Genomic DNA, 20739 nt, shown 5'->3' with positions numbered 1-20739 from the left:
CATCACTGAAAAAAAAAAATTGTTACCTCTTTTTCTTCTGGTGATGACAGTTCAGCCTTCCTGTCCTTTCCTAGATAAAGCACACTGAATTCTTCAGAGGAAAATCCCGATCCTTTACTCCAGCTGCCGGAATTTTTTATTCTGTCTCCTCTTTGCCTCAGGTGATTTTCATCCTGAAATTAATCTGTGGATTAGAGGGGCTTTCTTTTGCCTTTTTAGGGAGTGTACAAGTCAGAGGGAAAAAACCAATAAGCTATAAATTTCATTTAAAGTGGGAATCTCCAGACAAGAGCCATAAGAAAGGCTCATACTGAGTCTCTGATTTTACCTAAGGATAGAACTTTTTCCCAAAACAGATGCAGAAATTAAAGGATTTTGGTGATCTATCCAAAACTTAAGTGAGAATTTTTACATAGGAATTAAGAGGGAAACTTAAGGTGGGAAATTGTGATACCAGAATGACAATTGTGATTAAAACAGAACTGAAAAATTCACAGAGCACAAAGAAATAGGGTAAATATATGATGTCATATCAAAAATATGTCCTTAGTAGAGCCACTCCACACTTAATCCTATCCACTTCTAGTAATTACTACATTCTACACACAGCAAGGACAAAGTAAGAATCAGAGCTATAAATTCATATTCTGAATCCATGATAATGTTCTGTATGCAGAACATGTATTTTTACTCTTTTGTGCAAATAATACCAAACCAGTTGACATTAGTCACATAGATTTTTACAAAAAACATCCAGGTTCACCAAGGACTATCACAATTACCTGTGTGCACCACAGCATGTCAGCTAGGAATTCCTGCAACAATTTTCTTTTAAAATCATGAAAGAATCTTGGTTTTAAAAGGCTCCAAGTGACGATTTACCCTTGCTCTAAATATTTTCACTTTTGGTTCTAGTTCAAAACTTTGTAACTCTCTGGAAATGGATCAACATATCCCACCCTGTTCTGCTAGAGACCATCTTCTCCCACGCATCCCTGCCTCCCTTCATCTCTCTCCATGATTCTAGTGTTCCAACACAAATAAAGGAATCCATTACCTGTTTGCTGTGTTCTGTGTCTGTAAATGAGCTCAGTTTATCGTCATCTTCAAAACCCTCACTTGTATTCTCTGCCTCAGCAATAGGGACACAAACAAATATATTGGGGTTGCTAACAAAGTCTTCAAGGCCTGGGCATTTGTCCTTGTTTTTCTCAATCCATTCATTATTGTAATTCTCTTTACAACTCTTTGTTTCTGTGCAAGGAAGTGAGTTCTGTGCAGTCAATCTGATTTTCTTCCTGTGTATTTTCTTTATCTGCCTGAGCTTCCTACAACAGGCATCCCACGTCACGCTCTTGACAAAGTGGAATCCCTTGCGGATCCGAGCGAAGGCAATCCGAAGATTGTTCATTTCTCCATCATCCTCTGTTGTCTGGAGACTGTCAGTACTAAAAGAACTCAGCAGCAATGCAATGAAAAGGTTGAGAACCTGAAAGCAGTCAAAATAATAAAAAAATTAAAAGTCCGGAGAGTAGCATTCAAAAATCTGAATTCTAACTTTGAAGAACACAGATGCTACCAAAGTTCAGTCTCTACTGAGCAAACCAAGAAAACCAAGGTGATAAGGAAATGACAGCGACTGATCACATTTTGATTGATGAAATCCTCTGTCAGAAACATCAATGTTCCCATTGCCCTACTCCCAAAAAAAGTAATTTAAAATACCAGAGAAAACAGACCTGTGTGTGACAAATGCATTACTTGGCCAAAGCAACTTTTCAAAGGTTAAAGTAGTAACATAGATTCACATCTTGTCAGTTTAATAATTGTCTCTTCATTCTTCAAATTAGAATTAGATCAGGCCTCTGTAGAGTTACTTCCAGAATTCTGTGAGATCAGATTCAGGCCCAGAAATTTCCTCAAATCTGCCACATTATCACAAAAATCAAAACCAAGAGAAGCTTGAATTTCCCATTTTTTAAGTACCTTCAAATAAGGGAATTTTTAAACCTCTGTTTGTTTTTTGTTTGTTGGCTTTTAAGGGAATGTGAGAATTTAATTTTTTCACTAGTGTTTTGGTTTTGAATGGGATCCATGTATCTTAACTTTTATCATGGCAGAACTGGGCAGATAACACCCGTGAGCCATCCAAGGACCACAGGCAGTGGAGAGTATCAGCCTTCCAGAGATCAATTCATCCCATCTGTCTTAGTTATTGACTTTAGACTGGAATAAATCTGTCCCAGATACCTCTCTCGGCTTCCTTGGACCATAAGAAAGCCTGGACAAAAAGTGCAGGCTAAACACTTCACTGCTTGACTGTTAACGTTATGTGATAGAAATATCACTCACAGCATTTCATCACTGACATCAATCCTTGCGGTGTGGAACAGGCAGGACATTAAATACATATTTGGTACTCAGCCACAGAACAGATATTTCCCATAAAGGTCTGCCTAGAGTTAATTATATTCAGATTTTTTTTTTTACAATTAAGAGAAATTTGGTATATGAACGAAGGATGCGAGGAACAAAGTTACTAAAAGGAGATATTTATGACTTGGGCATTAAGAAAGGAGAGCACAGGACAGGAAGGCAGGCTTGTTTCAGCACAGAGTGTGAGGCTGTGTAGGTTATGCCATTACAGGATCTAGCTCTTGGATGTAAATGTACTTAGAGATTCCCAGAGAAAATCCTGATTTCAGTGGTAGCACTGTAGATTCTGCCATTTGCTGATAAAGAACTCAGTACTTGCGTGAGATCTTAAAAATAATTAAATAAAATTGATTTAGAGAGGGACTTAAGCACTTGGCCTAATTAATTCAAGCAGGTAAGCCATAAGCCTCACTGATTATTTACATCCAAATCCCAAGATGTGAAGAAACATAGCTGCCTGTATTGTATTTACCATGAAGATATTCCTCGTCACATTGCCACGTGAAAAGGTCAAGTGATGCTGTGTGCAAAGCACACAAAATGGGAAAATACAGGCAATGGCTTAAAGGTGAAAGGAAAAGGAGACTAAAACATAGATAGGTAACTTTTCCACCTGTTTTTAGGCAAGCTACCTTTTGTTGATAGAACAGCCATTAAGTGGAGTCCACCATAGACAGGATGATGAGAAGGAAACTTACCACTAAATTTCCTATCACCATGACCAGCAGAAAGACAACAAGACACAGTGATGGTTCAGCAACCACCATGCAGTCCCACATGGTCTCAATCCATTCTCCACACAGAATTCGGAAAATGACGAGGAATGAATGGAAAAAGTCCTTCATGTGCCAGCGTGGCTTGCAGTCTTTGTTTATTTTAGAGCAGTTGAGCACATAATTTTTCCCAAAAAGTTGCATCCCTACTATAGCAAAAATGAAAATGATGATTGCCAGGACGAGGGTCAGATTACTCAGTGCTCCCAGGGAGTTACAAATTATTTTAATTAGAGTGTTTAAAGTTGGCCAGGACTTTGCCAGTTTGAAGACCCTCAGCTGTGTAGCAACATAAAACATAGTGTTAGACATCGGTAGAGATAACTCATCTTTGCACCATGCAAATACTACAACAGCCAAATTACTGATATTCGGAATTATTCCAGCCATGCAACATTTGTGGCACATTAATACTTTTTTAAAGTATTTATAGATGTTTTTTCTTTTGACTGGGCAACATTGCAGACATAAATTAGTCACCTCATAAAGGACCAGACTAAATTGAGACCCTGATAAATGCTTGGCTCACACAGGGAAATGTCCATGCAATGCTCTTGATGTAGATTATGGTGCTTAATTTACATGTAACACAAAGGACCAAAAGTTCAGGGACTGCTGCTGTAGCACTATGAAAAGAGTCTATCTTTTGATAAACCAATTTAAATCCATCCCTGGTATATGAAAAGGATACCTTAACATCATTTCCACATCTCTTTAAATACTGTTTGTTTCTGTTTGTACTCTGACACTTTTTTTCTTAATTTCCTGTGCTAGTTTTTAATTATTTGCATCAGTTTTACAACATGTCCATTCTGGAATACTTTTTCCTTTGAATATTTCTCAGTGTATTCAAAAGAAATATACTTATTAAACTCTCACTCTAACATCACAAGGAGTTTGAGTGCGTTTTTTATTCTTAAAGCCAAGATGAGGAAATAAAAATAATTTGGGTAAAAAAAAAAAATCATTTCTTGCCTCCTAGCTACAGAAGTATTCTCTATTAAATTCAGAAGATAAAGTTTCATACAACTGAGCATGCATGAAGCATTACCAGTCTGAAGGATCGTAAAACTGACAGGGTTCCTCCTTTTCGCCTTTCTTTCTTGCTTTTGTGTTTGGGGAAACTCAGTTCAATTAAACTCAGTGTCACAATGACACTGTCAAAAATATTCCAGGGCTGCTGAAAATAATAATAGGGATCTAGAGCGATGATTTTTAAGATCATTTCTGCAGTGAAGATTCCTGTGAAAACCTGTGACAAAGAAACAGTAGCATCAGCCTGAAAGTAGCCATGAATTTATCTTATCTTTAGGTCATGTTCCCTCAAATAACATTCATGGACAGGTTAATAAAACCCGTGTTTATGAAGTCCTAATGAACTTTTAATTAAAATGAGAGGATTGTTTTCTGCCTTCTCAGGAGCATGCCAAAGTGTGTAAAAAATCCAAGAGTCATCTATATTAGAAACAAAGTTTATAAATGCAGAGTTTGCTAATTTTTAATTTTTACTGTTACTCTTTATGTTTCAAGTAAAAAGACACATCAACCAATTAATTAATCCTATAAAAAGCCACATAGCTGAGAATTTGCTTACCAAGTTGCCTATTTTAAGCATGAATTTAAAAGTGGGTGACATGTTATTGTGCTCCAGTGCCATGAACAAAGTGTTCATCACAATGCAAAGGGTGATGGTGAGATCAAAAAAAGGATCCTTTATGAAAGCAGCCACTTTTTCCTTGATTCTCAACCAAAGTGGACAACAGTCCCAAATTAGATACTTTAAAGCAAAGTTCTTCAGGCGTGGTGGGCATTTCCTCTGAGCTTCTTCGTGTTCTAAATGCAAAAAAAAAATCCTTCTATCATTAGTTATCACTGAGCAAGATGGTGAAATGACAACTTCGAGCATTCAAAAGACCAGAGAAGAAAAAGGAAACCTCTCATCTCTCATAGAGCATGAAGCTCCCCTGCACTTTTTACCATTCATGTGGTTCTTACATCAGCTGATAAACATGAAAATAAAAATTCAGAGAAAATTGGATTCCAAATTCTTTCATGAGCACTTCCTTCAAAAGCCGTTGGAAGGAGTTGTATTTGTCTCAGACTGGTGCTACAATAATCTGACAATGAAGATATTTGTGATGCAGAGGCCTCACCACAGCCTCTCATGTTCTCACAGGACAATAGAGCAGCTATGGCACTTCCCACCTTGTCCTCATGCGAGTGTCTGGGACAACATCTGTGTCACACCCACCAACTTTTTGTCTCCCTTGACTCTCAAGGCAATTTAAAGAATCAGTGGCAGACACAGGAGCTCTGACTCTGGCAAATCCAAACTGTCTGAAATTTGGCCTTTGGCCATTTCTATGGGAAAAGTCACACCTACCATTTCCCAGCTGATGCAAGTGCCAGACATCTCCATTTTCCATAAGTAAAACTTGGGACAGAAGCTGTTTTGTCTTTGTCATTTGCGTCTTTTTAATCAAATCTAAATCTCGTAACTTTTCTTTCTTCACCATCAATATTAACGAGTCCTTCAAAATGCTTTTGACCCAGCTTAAGTCCTGTGCAAATTCATTGACCAACTGGAGCTAGCTTTAAATACAAGCACAGTAGGAATTACTCCTCTGGTTTTCAAGGACCTGGAAGCTTTTCAGAGATAGATGATCTGGATCTGACTCATTTCCTTTTCTTAGTTGGACTTGTCCTTATTCCTGTCCTCTGTTTAATTTTCATTTCTTCTCCCCCAGGCTCAAGTACCAGATTGCACCCTACACCACTTATTCCAGAGTGATCACGTTGACTCAATCCTCGCTTCAGGTCTGGCTCTTGTCTTCCTCTAGAGCTACAAGTCCTGTTCCACCCCACTTCGCAGCTCAAACTGTGCAACAAAACCCAGATCTTTGATAAATTACACTGCAAAGCAAAGCTCAACTGGATTTGTTGCAACTGTGATTCTCCCAAGAAAAAAATCTCCTAAAAAATTAAGGAAAGGGACCTCCCAGCCACAATGGTACCCCCCTGTTAAGTCCCATACTTGTGGTCCAAGAACTGGTGGTAGAGCTGCTCAAAAGAGCCAAAAGAAAACAAAAGTTCATAATCCTGAATAACTTGGACTGAAAATTTTCAGCAAGATCTGCAACAAAAGTATCAGTCATCAAAATAACTATCACTGATTAATTCCCACCAAAAATTCACACAGGAAGGTAAGTTAAAGGAATAAAATTGTGAGGTTAAGTATTCAGTATCCAAGAATAGCCACAACTAATTTTACTTGCATAATCTTATTAACTGTTGAATTCTGCATACCTGTGTGTCTGCCACTGACCCAACAGAAATCACAGGATCAGGAGGAGAAAACCGTGTCCCAGTCCTGCAGGTCAGATGATCAGAAACACCTTCCACCCACTCTTCCTACCCCCTTCACTGTCTGTCCTACAAAATGAGCCTTTACAATAGGCAAAGATTGTGTTCCAGTACATAAAGACATATGTATAAGACCTTTTTTTTTTTCCTAAAAAAAGTCCAAATTAACAATGAAATTCCTAACTACACACCTACAAATCACTGCTAACCTTTAAGAAGTATATTTTGTTATTTCATGGTAGTGTTACCTTGGGGTTGAAATAAACTTAATGAGGAACCACTTACCCTCCAAGACACTGGTAATTATGCTGACGACACTTGCTGCCCTTTGTCTCTGAAGAGCCTCATTAAAGTACTCCGCTGACAGATGAGGAGGTAAATGCATCATGCTGCTCTCATTATGCACAGCTGGCTGCTCAGAGAAGTAAACACGATTAGGGAGATACCACAGGAATGAAATGAGCCAGGATGTGATGATGGGTAACTGTGAGAGTTAATAGGAAAAATGACACGCAGCCAAATAAATATACCTTCTTACAAGATGTAATAGATGGTGAGATTGAAGGTCCTGCTCTGTAATGGGGCTGCAGTGAATGGATCCGGCAAGCCCATAATACGGGGCAAGCACAGCCTTGTAAATGAGTGCATGAGGGGAAATAGGCCTAGGAATTATTCAAGAGACTAATGGAATAGGAGAGAGGTGATGGATAAATGGGGGAAATTGGGAAACTTACAGGCAAAAGCTGCTGCATGATGCTAAAGGGGCTATGAACAAAAAAAAAAAAAAAAAAAAAAATCACAGGTATTATTCAAAATTACACCCCTGGGCAGCATTCAGGATGAAAAGACTCTTTGGTGACTTGTAATTTCAGCACTAGGAACCTTTAAAACTATGTTAATACAATTAATGAATGGCAGAAACATAAGGTTTATAACAGGAAGGCAAAAATCTAGTTTTCAGGAAGTATCAGACTATTAAAAACCAGTTTCTACAGACAACTTAAAAATTCCCCACATCACTATGCTTGAGTTCACATCACTGTTTACCATTAAGCTGAAACTCTTAAAACAACCAAAAACCTCCCCTGCCACTGATCGATAAGCCACAATACGAAGCATATATTTAAAATAATAGATTTTTCCTTACCAGATCCCTCTTTCCCGAGTCTTCCATGACTGGTGGAAGCATGACTCCTTCAGAGGACACTGGATCTTGGCTGTGCACCCTGCTGCTCCCTCCTCCCACCCCCAAACCCACCCCAAGGTGGTCATCCACGTTGGCGCCCTTGCTGCTCCGTGCGCAGTTCGGGGTCGCGGGGTGGGAGTTGTGGCCCCTTTGGCTTTGCAGGCTGGAGCGTCTTCCCATCTGCGTTCCCGACAGGGACTGGCACCGGGTTTTGTGTCCCCCAGCGCCGTGGGTCTCCTCATCACTGAAATCTGCCCTGGAACCCACGTCCACGGTGGGCATTTGGAAGTTGAACACGCTACCGTGGCTCAGCCTGCGCTTCGCCTGGGTGACGTTGGGGCCGTACACCAGGCCGAGGAGAGACTGCAAGCCCAGGAAAAGCAAAACAGAGAGAACAGCATAACATCACAGAGAAAATCTGGGGAAGCAGTAAATTATTAGAGCTTCGTAACATTTACTGTCAACCATTGCAAGTCCAAAACTCTTATTTGATTTCAATTTTTCAGGAAGGATTATGTTTAGATTTTAAAGGGTAGGTAATAAAATTTTATGAGCTGTACCAGCCATTTTTGAGAGAAGCTTTATACTTAACATTTTAAGTATGAAATTTTTAACAGAGAATGATGGTATAAAAGCCAGGTTCTGATAGTCATTCACTTCTTTTTATTTCTCAATGTTATAGAAAATTTATTTAAGTATTTTAACTTTCCTTTCAGTTATAATACTTACTTTTCAAATTAATTTTTACATCTAATTCTTCCTTATCCCAAAAAGTTGTTTATTTTAAAGACTTAAGAGTGATCTGTGTTTGCAATGGGATTTGGTTTATGTTTTCAAGCACTTAAATTAAAATTAGAAATCTGTAAGGATCTCAGATTCAGATAATAGATTACCAACTTTCGTTGACTGTCTGGGAGCTGTGACTTGGGGAATACTTCTTCTTCTTCATTATCTTCTATCCCCAATGACTTATTTCTCTTTTTCCTATTGTTCCTTTCTTTGACTTCTTTGGTAGACAGAGAAGAGGCTTCAAAGGAGCTAAGTGACAGGATATCAATCCCTTTAATGCCCAATGACTGAAATTAAAAGAGAAACATGGATGATATTTTTGCTGGGTGCTCTGAATAAAAACAGAAAGAAAACACTTCTGTGCTCTATACTATTATTTCCTGTAAACAACTTGTGTTTCACAAAGCTCGTTAAAAATCTTCAAATATGTGATAATGCTACAAGAAAGAGTTTCCCCAACATATGGAGCACTGAACAATTTGCTATTTGCAGTGTGTTATATGATCACATGTACTGGGCCTGCCAGAGGCAAAATAATCACATTATAGCTCCTACTCCTCCATATGGCAAATTTGCTTACAATAAAAATGCTCAGTTTGAAAATAATGCAGTGGAATATATCCTTTCCCCAAAATAAATGCTCAAACAGTAATAAAATTCTCTCTTTCCATTTAGGATCCTTGGGACTGTATTCACAGTGTAGATGATTTTCCTTCCCATGATGAATTTAGGATGATATTTTAAAAACACAGGAGTATCTTGTTCCAGAAGCTTCTAAGCCATTTAAGTTATCAAGAGACTTTTCATTCAACTACAATAGGTTTTGGCTCAGATGTTAATGCAGCAGAATTACTGTATGTTTCTTTGCTCAGCAGCCCAAATGACAAAATAGAATAAAAAGCATTAAGAAACAACTACATTTTCTTTTGGAAGCTGCTGGTTGATGGAATTTTGTTTTCCAGATTTTAAAATACCGCTTTTCTTAAAGTAACATCAACCATTAATGCTTTTTACCCAGAATAAAAATAATTGTTTCACAGGAAACATACACCACTGAACAAGGAATTGTTCTGCAGCTCCTGGAATCACTAATTTCAGTAAGTTGTCACTTGCTCCTGTTTCCATGAGTGGCTTTTATACACAGCACTACACAGGGAGTGATGCTTTTTCTTATGGATGGGGCTCTGAGCAACCTGGTCTAGTGGAAGGTGTCCCTGGCCATGGTAGGGGCTTAGAATGAGGTGATCTTCAAGGCCCCTTCCAACCCAAACCATTCTATGTGATCAACAATAGAACTCTGAGACAAACACTTAATAAAGCAAATAATTTACGTACCTCTTGCCCCTTCTGCAATAATTCCATGGCTTCCCGAAATTTCCTTTCCTTTGCCTCGGTTTCGGCAATGGTGGCCTTGTTCTGGTCCTCATATGCCATTGTTACTACAGCCAGAATCAAGTTGACTAGATAAAATGAGCCCAGAAAGATGACCATCATGAAGAAGACTATATACACCTTCCCAGAAGCTCTGAGGGTCTGCAAGCAACACACCCCAGAGATAAACATTACCACAAAAAATACCAAGTAGCCTTTCAATGTGTCTCTGAAATTCTTTAGAAGCACTGAGCTTCCTAGACACAACCCTTTAGGAAGCTTAAATGGAATTAGATCTTCCTTAGCCCTTCTTCCCCGTCTTTCTCCCTCCTCCTATCCCCTCACATGTGAATCACTGATTGTACACCCCATGATGACAACCAAGGAGGCATTTTTATATTTTTGAAGGACAGTACAGAACCCTTTTCGTACTTTTTTCCAAGAGCAGGGTGAAAGGGCTGGGGGACACTTCAGCATCCCTTTTCTGGGAGTCACAGGGAGAAGGGAAGACATGGGCTTGATGGCTTGCAGCTATTGCTTTTATTTGAGGTTTCTTGTCCTCTCTGCACATTTTCTACTTCAACTAATGACAATCAGTTCTTCTGAACCATGCACAAAGCTGGTACCTGTTGGTACAGACGCTCCCAGTAGTCCTGGGTCATCAGGCGGAATAAGGAAAGAAAAGCCCAGCCAAATGTATCAAAACTGGTGAAACCATAATCAGGATTTGGCCCAATTTTACAGCATTTATAGCCAGGAGGACAGACCCTAGAATTAATAACAAAAAGTGGAGCTCTCATAGCAATGCAGATTTCAAGGAAAACGTCAGCTTATGCAAGAGTTCTGATTATGTTTCATCTCTGCAGTTTATTACAAAACAATTTTCTACTCCAGGTAGTATTGGCTGAAAGGAAGGACTCTCAATCCAGCCGCAAAAGAAGATAGGCTGGAGTAGACCACCATCCCAGGACAGCTCCCTCATCTCCTCATCTCCAATCCTCATCTCCTGCCCCTCACTGCAAAGCAGCCACATCTCTCTTCTTGCCCAAACCTGCCCTCCAAATATCGTGTTTTGTTTTTCCAGTTTAACACTCATGAGCCTTCACAGAGAGGAAACTGTCTGTCCTGTGCTACTCCCCAGACCTTTCACCTTTTCAGTTCTCTTGTACATCCATGGAGAAGAGGAAGAGCACTTCTGGAAAGTCTAAAAGACTAATTAGACCTGAATAAGCTGACTGCAGGTTCATACTTCATTCCCTACAAGAATTAAATTATCTGACTGTTTGCTATACTTTGTTTTCTGTGTTCTTGTTTCTGAATTCAAGGAAAGCTTGGAATTTCTGCTTTTGTCTCACATGACTGAGCAAATATAGGGGCACTGAGGCAGAGAAAACTTCCAAGAAAGAAATAATCTTAAGTGCACTTACCCAGCACCATGACCACACAGCAAAATATCCACAGTACCATTTTTCCTAGCAAAATAATCTATTAAAAAAAAAAAAAGGGGAAAAAAATTAAACCCAGAGCACTTTCTAGCCTGAATACTCTATCATTTAATATGAGTAGTGATGAGTAACCAGTGACCAGTAAGAGAGAGTGCACAGGTTTCCCACGCTCACATTAACTGCACTGGATTGCAGGATGTCCTGGCCTCATTTATAAGCATGCATCTGTGTATGCACAAATTTCAGACTGAAGGCAATCCTTAATGCAGAATTTTTAAAGATATTGTCACTTTGGCTATGTCTGTATAAAGGAAATGAGGAATTGGAAGGCATAGGCTCAAATACAGATACGGAATCCCAGAGTCATTTGGGTTGGAAGGGACTGTAAAACTCAGCTCATTCCCACCCCCTGCCATGGGCAGGGACACCTTCCACTATCCCAGGTTGCTCCAAGCCCCGTCCAACCTGGCCTTGGACACTTCCAGGGATCCAGGGGCAGCCACAGTTTCTCTGGGCACCCTGTGCCAGGGCCTCACCACTCTCTGAATAAAGAATTTCTCCCTAAAATCTAATCAAAATGTTAAACCAATTCAATATTTGGTAAATGTTGGCACAAACTCTGGCACAGTTCTGGCCTGTAGCAATTACCCCTCTCCAAGACAGTGTGTGAACATCACAAGGAATAGAATAGACCAGTTCTGTTTCCAATGAGCAATAAAAAACAAAGTCCTGTTCTCAGGAGGAAGAAAGAGTATTTGGCTGTGTGAATCTCCACCACTGCTGAGCCAAACAGCAGCTCCTAACCCTGTTCAGCTTGTGAAACAACACAGATTTTTAATTTCTTGAGCTCTACTTTCTCCAGGCCATTGCCTTTATACAGCTTCAATGTTCTGCATATACCAAAATATAGATCCTTTTGCTTCCTGTTCTTCAGCACAGAAAATCAGCATTTTTAGCCCTACTTTGTCACATCCATTGTTTCTGTTATGTTCTAGTGTTCTAGTCACTGGTTCCTTTTCAAGTTTGCTTTCAATTGTGATTTTTACAGCATTCTGTACATGTAAATTACTTGCTTCTTATGTGTATACTTTTGGTAGGAACAAGTGAAAAAAGGTTTTCCTCAAAACCTTTTTTACACTTTCTTCCCCTGGACTATGAAGTTATTGAAGAAATTCTGTCTGAACAAATCTCCCACACAGAGTTTGGACAAACAGCAATTCTGGGTGGCTTTTCCTGTATTTCAGTGGTTCTCCTGGGACAATTCTTCTCTCCCTCTGCAACTGCTGCTATGTCTGAACTCACTGGGGGAGATTTTCTTCAGTGATGAAGCCTTCTTCATATTTCTGGCACAGACATTGATTATTTTGAGCCTGTTTTTTTCACATAAATTGAGGCTTCTCCTTTAGCACAAGGCTTTGCTATTCTGAATTGCATCTTACAGTTGTTCCTCTGAGAGTGCTTTGATGCATTTTCAAATCTCTGCTCCATGGTTCCATCACCATCTTCAGACAAGGTGTAAATGTGAAAGATGTATATTGTATATATCTTATATAAGACATAAAATAAGATATATTTGATGTCAAGTAGTAAGTGATTTGACTTTTCAACAAATTCCTCTGTTTCAAGCTGAAGAACAGTTCTCCCTGGGCAGGAAAATGGAGAAGTATGGGCTCTTCAGGCAGTAGTAAAAGGTGAACTTTGGGGAATTGCAACAGAGAATGAGCTAATGTGTGTTTCAGTTATTGTCATATCATTCAGGGAAACAGAACTGGATGTTACTGGAAAATTTGGGAGTGCTTTTTGCTATAATGAAGGGAAGGAGTGCATTCCTGGATGCCTGTGAGCTGCTCTGGCAATCGGAAGGCCATTATCAGGTAGTTATTCATCAAAATATCAATCAAGACATCAACGTACTTCACAGCTGTGGTTATACATGTGTGCGTAGGTGTCTATATCATTATCTGAAGAAGAATTAAGGAGAAAAAATTACCTGAATCATTAGCAAACTCTTCATAACTTTCCCATGTTTTATTACAAAACTCTGTAGTGTTCCTGATGCACTTTTGTCTGAGATTGCCCTTAAAAAGCTGGAGGCCTATGAGGGCAAAGACACTCAAGCAGAAAACAGTCAGGATCATCACATCAGCGAGTTTCTTAACAGACTGGATAAGTGCCCCTACAATGATCTTGAGTCCTAAAACGACAATGTAAAAACGAAAAACAGGATGAAAAACTGAGATTCAGACATCATACTTGATTAGAGTTAATGTATAAAAGCCAAAGTACAAGAATTACAGGATAACATGTGGCACATATATTTCCAATATAAGTATATTCGGGATGAGAGTGACTAATATGAGAAAAATATTTTTTTCCTCCTTTTGTTGTCCCTACAATTTTTAGATTTTTGTTTAATCCCTGAAAAATACTCATGCAAAGGTGACAAACTAGAGATAGTCTGGTTTTCTTTATCCATAAAAAGTAATACTCATGATGCAAATGATACTTCCAACACTGGTAATTTGTGAAGGTAATATCCAACCTAAGCCTCCCCTGGAAGGGATAGATGATGTAAGATCATTAGTAGTAAAGCCCCCTGAATATTCAGAGTTATTTCTGCGGAACCATAACACACAGACCAGCTAAAGAATATTATGTTAAATTGACGTTATAAAGTGCTAACAGTATCTTTAAAAGCATAATGAAAAGAAACTATATTCAATATTCTTTCTAACACAACTCATTCTGACAGGGACAGATGAACTGAGACACTTTTTGTGTTCACAAATTCAGTTGTGTCTACAACTTGTGAAAGATACAGGGGGGAAAAAAAGGCAAAAGCCAATGGTTTGAATGAAGCAAAGAATGAGTTGTAAGGAGGAGAAAATACTCAGCAAATAAGATTTCTTACCTGGAACTACTGAAATGGTTTTTAAAGCTCTCAGAACCCTGAAAGTCCGAAGGACTGACACACTCCCCAAGCGGCTAAATGCTCCCACATACCTGAGAAGTCCAGATGTGAAATGTCAAGTGGTTGGACAGAGTTGACAGCACAATTATTTTACAGTGGTCATTCTTGGATGTCAATCTTTCCAAGAGTAGTTTAAGTAGTAAAAAAACTACGTATCAAGGATTTGTCTGAAGACTTATAAAATAGAAATGTATTTCTTGATTTTTAGAGTTTTCCTCTAAGGTGGCTCCTGGCTTGTGCACAGCTGCTTTTGTATAAGCATTTTCAAACATTATTCATTTAAAATACAAATGTAACACTCCAAATTATGAATTTCCAAATGCTGGCTGAACTGTTTTGATCTCCCTTCTGTAGCTGCATTTAACCACTATATAGAAACTTGATAATTACCAGAAAATTAAGCTTAAACTATGATTTTTGGAGATGGAGCCCTAATTTAATCCACTGTCCTGGTGTCTATACCCATCACCCTAATTGGAAAATTATACTTTCATTCATGGGATCAGTAGGTCTGTATTTATGCCCAGCTCTCACATTTCACCAGTCTAAACACATCCATTCACATATACCCACCACTGGGAATATCTTTCTCTGCACAGCCCTATTCCCTTCTTGAAAGACTAAAATGTTGTAATACAGTGAGTGCTAAACAAGGAGAAAAGTCAATGTTCTAGACAGTTTCAGATGCAATTAGGAGCCATGGGTTGGTTTTTAAACCACAGACAGCTTTGCACCACAGCAATGAGAACCTCCAGCACAGAGAGCCAAGGCAGGTAATCCATATTTTATGCACTCCCACTTACGCCATGACGATAACGGTGAAATCCAACCAGTTCCAGGGATCCCGAAGGAAAGTGAATTCATTTAGACAGAATCCTCTTGCCAATATTTTTATCAATGATTCAAAAGTGTAAATGCCAGTGAAAGTAAATCTAAGGAGGGGAGAAAAGTGCCAAAGGGAAAGAGCAGTATTAGCACTCAGTGGAAGAGGCATGGTCAGACTATTTAATGTCTGGGCCAGCAAACTGAGACAATGGTGGAAAGAGTAGGCTCCTGCTGGATTTCAGTGTATTCCATCAGGATCTGGTTCCCATGGAGCTGGAGGCAGTAGGTGACTGCAACCTGAACATGCCTGTTAATGTGCAACCCATGACATACTTTTTGGTGTTCAACAATTTTCTCCAAACTCTTTCATAGAAGTTTTCACAATTGCAGAAACACCAAACTCCCAGTTATTAGCTAAAATAAAGATCAAAATTTGTATCTTCCTCCAGTTTCAAGTGGCCAAGTGAACATGTGATGTGCTGTGTTATTTACTTTGGGCACACGGCAATCATTTCTGTGCAGAATATGTAAAACAGAGGAATACAAGAGTAGAGGGTTTTCAATTTAAGACGGCAATTATTCTTATTAATGGAAAATTAGCAGTAAAAGCTCTTCTGGACTTAGTTGAGTGCACTTATAGTTTCAAGAAGGCAGCAATATCCCTACAGAATTCAAAAGGCTTTCATTTGGTAGTCAGCAAATGCACTAAGAAATTGTATGGATGTAATGCTTCCCTTTTCATTTGGAAAGAATTATTCTGAAATTATTCTTGGAATGCATTTGAATGCTAGTTGATACCAACAGCAGATACAACTCTGATCCAACCTTTAATTTTCTCATAGGTAGAGAAGCACCTCAGCATCTTCTGGAGAGGTGTATTTTAACACCATGCAGAGTCTTGCTCCTGCTTGCATGAGGATTTGCCATTCCAAGCTGTTTCAATGTCATTTAACATGAGATAGTAAAAAAGTAATTTTAAAACTGTTTTTAATACTAAGTATTTGGGAATCTTGTCCCTTGTGTTAGGTATTCAGTATTCATATTCTAGCATATTTTGCCAAAGTGAAAAAGTGAGAGCTGAAATAGTCTCTAAAAAAAAAACCAAAAACCAACAAACCCATGGCATTATACGTTTCAAGGCTGACTACAAAGACATGGATTTATTGTGATTTAACATTACAGGTGTTGGCACGCTGAAGAGAAAAGCTTTACATTGTAACAGCACCCTGCAGGCCAAGAACTTCTGACAGAACATTTTATTAGAGCAAAACTCAGCATTTCAATATAATTAGCCAGAATTTTAAAAGACAGCAGCTCCCTTGTGCTCAATCAACATCAGTAACAATGGGAAATGCATTTTGATAGAGAGCAAATAATTACTGAGTAACTTCAGAAAATGGGAAAATTGGAGCAGCGGAACAGACATGAAGCCAGTTCAACAGTGAAACTTCATCTACACTCACTCTCTCCTATAACACCAAAATTATTGTAGATATTGGGTTTAAGGACAAAACTACTTCCTCAAATAAAAAATAAATTTAAAAACACCCTTAAACAAGCAACTTTCCTTTTAAATCTCCCACAAACTATCTCGAGTGAAAGTGGCAAGTCTCAATAACTCAATACAACTACATAATTAAAAAATATACATACCCCCAGATACTTACTCAACATATGTGTTCCATGAAGATGACGACGACTCAGTCAGAGCCATGAATACACAATTAGTTAATATGGTGCACATGATAAACCAGGTGAATAATGTAAGTCATGGGAGTGAAGGCAAAGAATACGACATGGATTCAGAAATGTAACTAAATATTCCATCAGTCACTGACATAATATCTGGCTTTTTGTTTAAAGCACATATAAGAACAGCAGGCACAGGTATTCACTGATTTTGAGCCATGTTAGATGACAACACACTACTGTTGTTATTCATGACTTCTGCACTGACTACAGATCTGATGCTCTAAGCATTTCCAGCCTGGAAAAAGGACCCTCAACCACTCTAGGATTGGGTGGAAGGACACAATTTTAGTTTCATTTTATAGCATAAACACTTGCCCAAATCACACAGGTGGAGCCCAAACCTGCCTCTGACATGGCACACCTGTTCTCTTCCAAAGGACAGCATGAAGTCTGACAGGATGGTTGCAGGGGTCTCAACCAACTCTAGATCATAGAATCATAGGATATGCTGAGTTGGAAGGAACCCATCAGAATCATCAAGGCCAACTCCTGGCCCTTTTCAGGACATCTGAAGAGTCACACCATGTGCCTGAGAGCACTGTCCAAATGCTTCTTGAACTCTGTCAGGCTGGTGTAGTGACCACTGTCCTAAGGAGCCTGTTCAGTGCCCAGCCACCCCCTGGGTGAAAAACCTTTTCCTGATATCCAACCTCAACCTCCCCTGGCTCAGCTCCAGCTGTTTCCTCAACTGGTCACTGGTCACCAGAGCGAAGAGATCAGGGTCTGCCCCTCCACTGCCCCTCACAAGGAAGTTGAAGACCACGAGTCTCCTCTCAGTCTCCTCCAGGCTGACAGACCAAGTGACCTCAGCCACTCGCACACGGCTTCCCCTCCAGATCATTCACCGTCTTCATAGCCCTCCTTTGGATGCTCTCTAATAGATTAATGGGGTTTTTATAATGGGATGCCCATGTTTAGCCAACTCTTGGGGCTTCCCAGCTGCTGTCTGGGACCTGCTGGCCCAGAGACAGGAGCTTGGGAAGCTACCTCATGTGTAGACACCTAAGCTCAAACACGTGACTCTGGAGTTGGATCTCATGCCGTGTCCTACCACACTTTGGCAATCTATAAGGTAGAAGAAGATGGGAAAGCTATCTAGCTTTGCCATTAGCCATCCTCTCCATCCCCACAAAAAAAAAAATCCTGGCTTTAGCTCTAGGCATGGTCCAGGTGTCACAAGGAGCTGGGCCACTCACGTTGAAATGCCAGCGTCAGCCAACTTCTGCGCAGAGAAAACCTCAGATGAGAGGACATCGCTCTTCCAGGGATGTCTGCACACTGCTACGATGACAACCCTGGAGCTCTTGGAGCTACCTCACACCACAGAGGCAGGAGGTGGCTGGAAATCTGAAACCCACACAGGGACACCACAGACTCTGCTCTGAGTTTGATTCAGTCCCAAGCAACAGCTCAGGTGTCCTTCCCCAGTGCCAAACTGGAGTAGTACACTTGTGATTCCGATCCCCTAAATTTGATATATAAGGTGGGATCTATATTACCTTCATATTCCCAAGGCATTCCCTGCAATAGCATTCCTGGAAATATTTATTTTCATAAACCATATGTATGCTTTTTGAGTCTTATTTCCCAAAGAAACTAAGTTTACATGGGGTTTTTTTCTGTGTGTTTTCCTGTGTGTACTTGCCTAACTCAACCTGTTCTCTCAAAACTGGCCAATGGTTCATCAGCTCTATGGGTGAGTTGAATTTAATTCCCACATTTGGGTAAACAAGATGAGAAAAAGGATAGAAATCACATCAATCTTCTCACTGGGAAAGGCTTCAGAATGAGATACTTGTCTATGAGACATCAGGAAATCAATATCAGAGCTCAAAACACAAATCTGTAGAAAATCAGGCTAAATAAGCCCAATACTCACAAAACATTTTCTTTTTAACTATCACAAGAGCACCAAAACACTAGTAATATCTAAGGTGATTCATAATTAGAAATCTATCTATAGTGAGGAAAAGACCAGATTAATTCAATGCTCTAAAATACGAAAGCATAGGATTATGTAGGGTTTTATAGTCAAAAAAAGTGAATAAAGCCAACAAAAGGATATGAATGTACTAAAATTTTAATTGCTCTTCTTCGTATTGGATGAAAGGGACTGAAGATCCACAGGGCACGTGTAGCAGTAAATCTGTAGATTGTTTTCTGCTTGTTTAGCACTATGAAAACCTTTTAAAAATAAGCAAAGAATTTTTCAGGAAGTTGATATATATATATATATATATGGAATATATATTTTGTGCTGTATCCTGTTATATCAGTCATGAACAAGAGCTTGAATTTCAATTTACCCTGGTTAACTGGAAAGATTCTGTATTACTTTGCCATCCTTTCATCAGAAACTGATGAAAGAGTTAATACCCTTTAACATTCAGGCCACAAAATATTCCTGAGCACAAACTTCTTTTTTCAATCTTGTGATTTGTGAAGAAGCGTGCACAGAACTAATCTTGCTTATGATTATTCTCTTAAAATAGAATGAACCCCTCTTTGAGTCAAGATATACAGAGGTGCAGGGAAGAACTGCAGCCTTTATCATTATTTTGTATTGTTGACAGCGATCCTCAAGCTCTTATATTGTGGAAATTAGTTCAATGCTTAACCTCCTCTCAAGCAAAAAACATAATTCCCAATGGATTAGTTCCCATTTCTCTATGTGTTATTGAAAATAATATTCTTTAATATGTCACAACTAGAACATAGTATTCTTCAATATGTCACAACTGGAATATAGAGCCTGAGTCAGGAGGTTTTAAGGATTCATCAGCAATTGTTTTAAAATAATTTTTATGCTTTATCATTTATTGAATGGGTAAGTGGAACACTGAGATGGAGTGAAACACATTGTTCAAAACGATGGAATTTAAGAACATTTACAAAATTACGTACAAAATTAACAAAATTATTATTACTCCTAATTATTATAATTTCTTTCTCAACCCCCCCTTTTCTTCCTTTATCCAGTTTATTTTTTCTGCTTCTATTCTGATTCAAATGTCAATCAATTCCATATTATTTCATTCCTAAAATTCAAAGTTAAGCTTTTTTTTTAAGGATAACAGCACACCACTCAGCTGTGCCAACTGCATCCATTGTTTAACCTAGAAAAGGATGAGAGTTTGTATAAAGGGATGTAAGCAAAACTCTTTGATAGATTGCCCACAGAAACTTTTGGCAATACAATAAATTAAATTAAATTAAATTAAATATAAAATTGAAGTATCTTGGTTGGCTCTAACCTTATGATCTTTGTAGTAAGGGTCGAGATCCTCCAGTGGTTCCCCAATGAGCTCTGAAGGAAGGTTTCCATAGAGAGCTGGCAACTTCTGGAAAGCTTTTAGATCAAGCTGAGGACGTGCTTTCTCCTCAGTTTTCTGCTCTATGGTATTTCTTCGACAATTCTTTTTGGTGGCAATTCTCTTTTTGATCTCTGCCAAGGATTCCTGAGTGAACCTACGGAAGTTGTTGGTACCAGGTAGCAAGAATTCAGCCATTTTTCATGCTTCTCTTCCTGTCACTAATTCTGTCCAAACAAAAGAAACAAGTTGAAAGGAAGTCAAGTAACTGTGAAATAGGTAAGTTATGGAAATGAAACAACTGTTTGCCCACACATGGCTAAGAACATCAACTTTCTGAGCCATCAGTTTTTAAAAAGAAAAAGAAGATACGATGAGTACCTTTTTCACTGAGAAATCTGCTCAGTATTTTTTTATTATTACTGATAGGATGTGAGCAAACCTCTATAAACTTAAGAGTGTATTTGGAGCACCTCATTTAAGATACACATTATCCTAAATGCTCTTGAGCTGCTCA

The 20739-nt window shown here is 38.9% G+C and overlaps 1 protein-coding gene across 1 annotated transcript in view; it reads right to left on the bottom strand.

The window, feature by feature from the left end:
- LOC104686508 (sodium channel protein type 5 subunit alpha-like) overlaps positions 1–20420 on the bottom strand; it is a 33404-nt gene extending 12984 nt beyond the window's left edge. The window contains exons 1-17 of the mRNA XM_039550142.1: positions 20166–20420; positions 18977–19095; positions 16827–16922; positions 15138–15266; positions 14275–14366; positions 13354–13557; positions 11346–11403; positions 10545–10686; positions 9883–10080; positions 8652–8834; positions 7720–8121; positions 6858–6987; positions 4804–5042; positions 4261–4461; positions 3135–3488; positions 1058–1489; positions 27–173 (exon numbers count right to left, since the gene is read on the bottom strand). Of these exons, the coding sequence (XP_039406076.1) occupies positions 27–173; positions 1058–1489; positions 3135–3488; positions 4261–4461; positions 4804–5042; positions 6858–6987; positions 7720–8121; positions 8652–8834; positions 9883–10080; positions 10545–10686; positions 11346–11403; positions 13354–13557; positions 14275–14366; positions 15138–15266; positions 16827–16922; positions 18977–19095; positions 20166–20420 (3381 nt within the window). The remainder of the gene's footprint in view (positions 1–26; positions 174–1057; positions 1490–3134; positions 3489–4260; positions 4462–4803; positions 5043–6857; positions 6988–7719; positions 8122–8651; positions 8835–9882; positions 10081–10544; positions 10687–11345; positions 11404–13353; positions 13558–14274; positions 14367–15137; positions 15267–16826; positions 16923–18976; positions 19096–20165) is intronic.
- Between the last annotated feature and the right edge of the window lie 319 nt (positions 20421–20739).

Source organism: Corvus cornix, chromosome 2 (genome assembly GCF_000738735.6).
Source record: "Corvus cornix cornix isolate S_Up_H32 chromosome 2, ASM73873v5, whole genome shotgun sequence".
NCBI lineage: Eukaryota > Metazoa > Chordata > Aves > Passeriformes > Corvidae > Corvus > Corvus cornix.
This window is presented reverse-complemented; position numbering and strand designations above follow the sequence as displayed.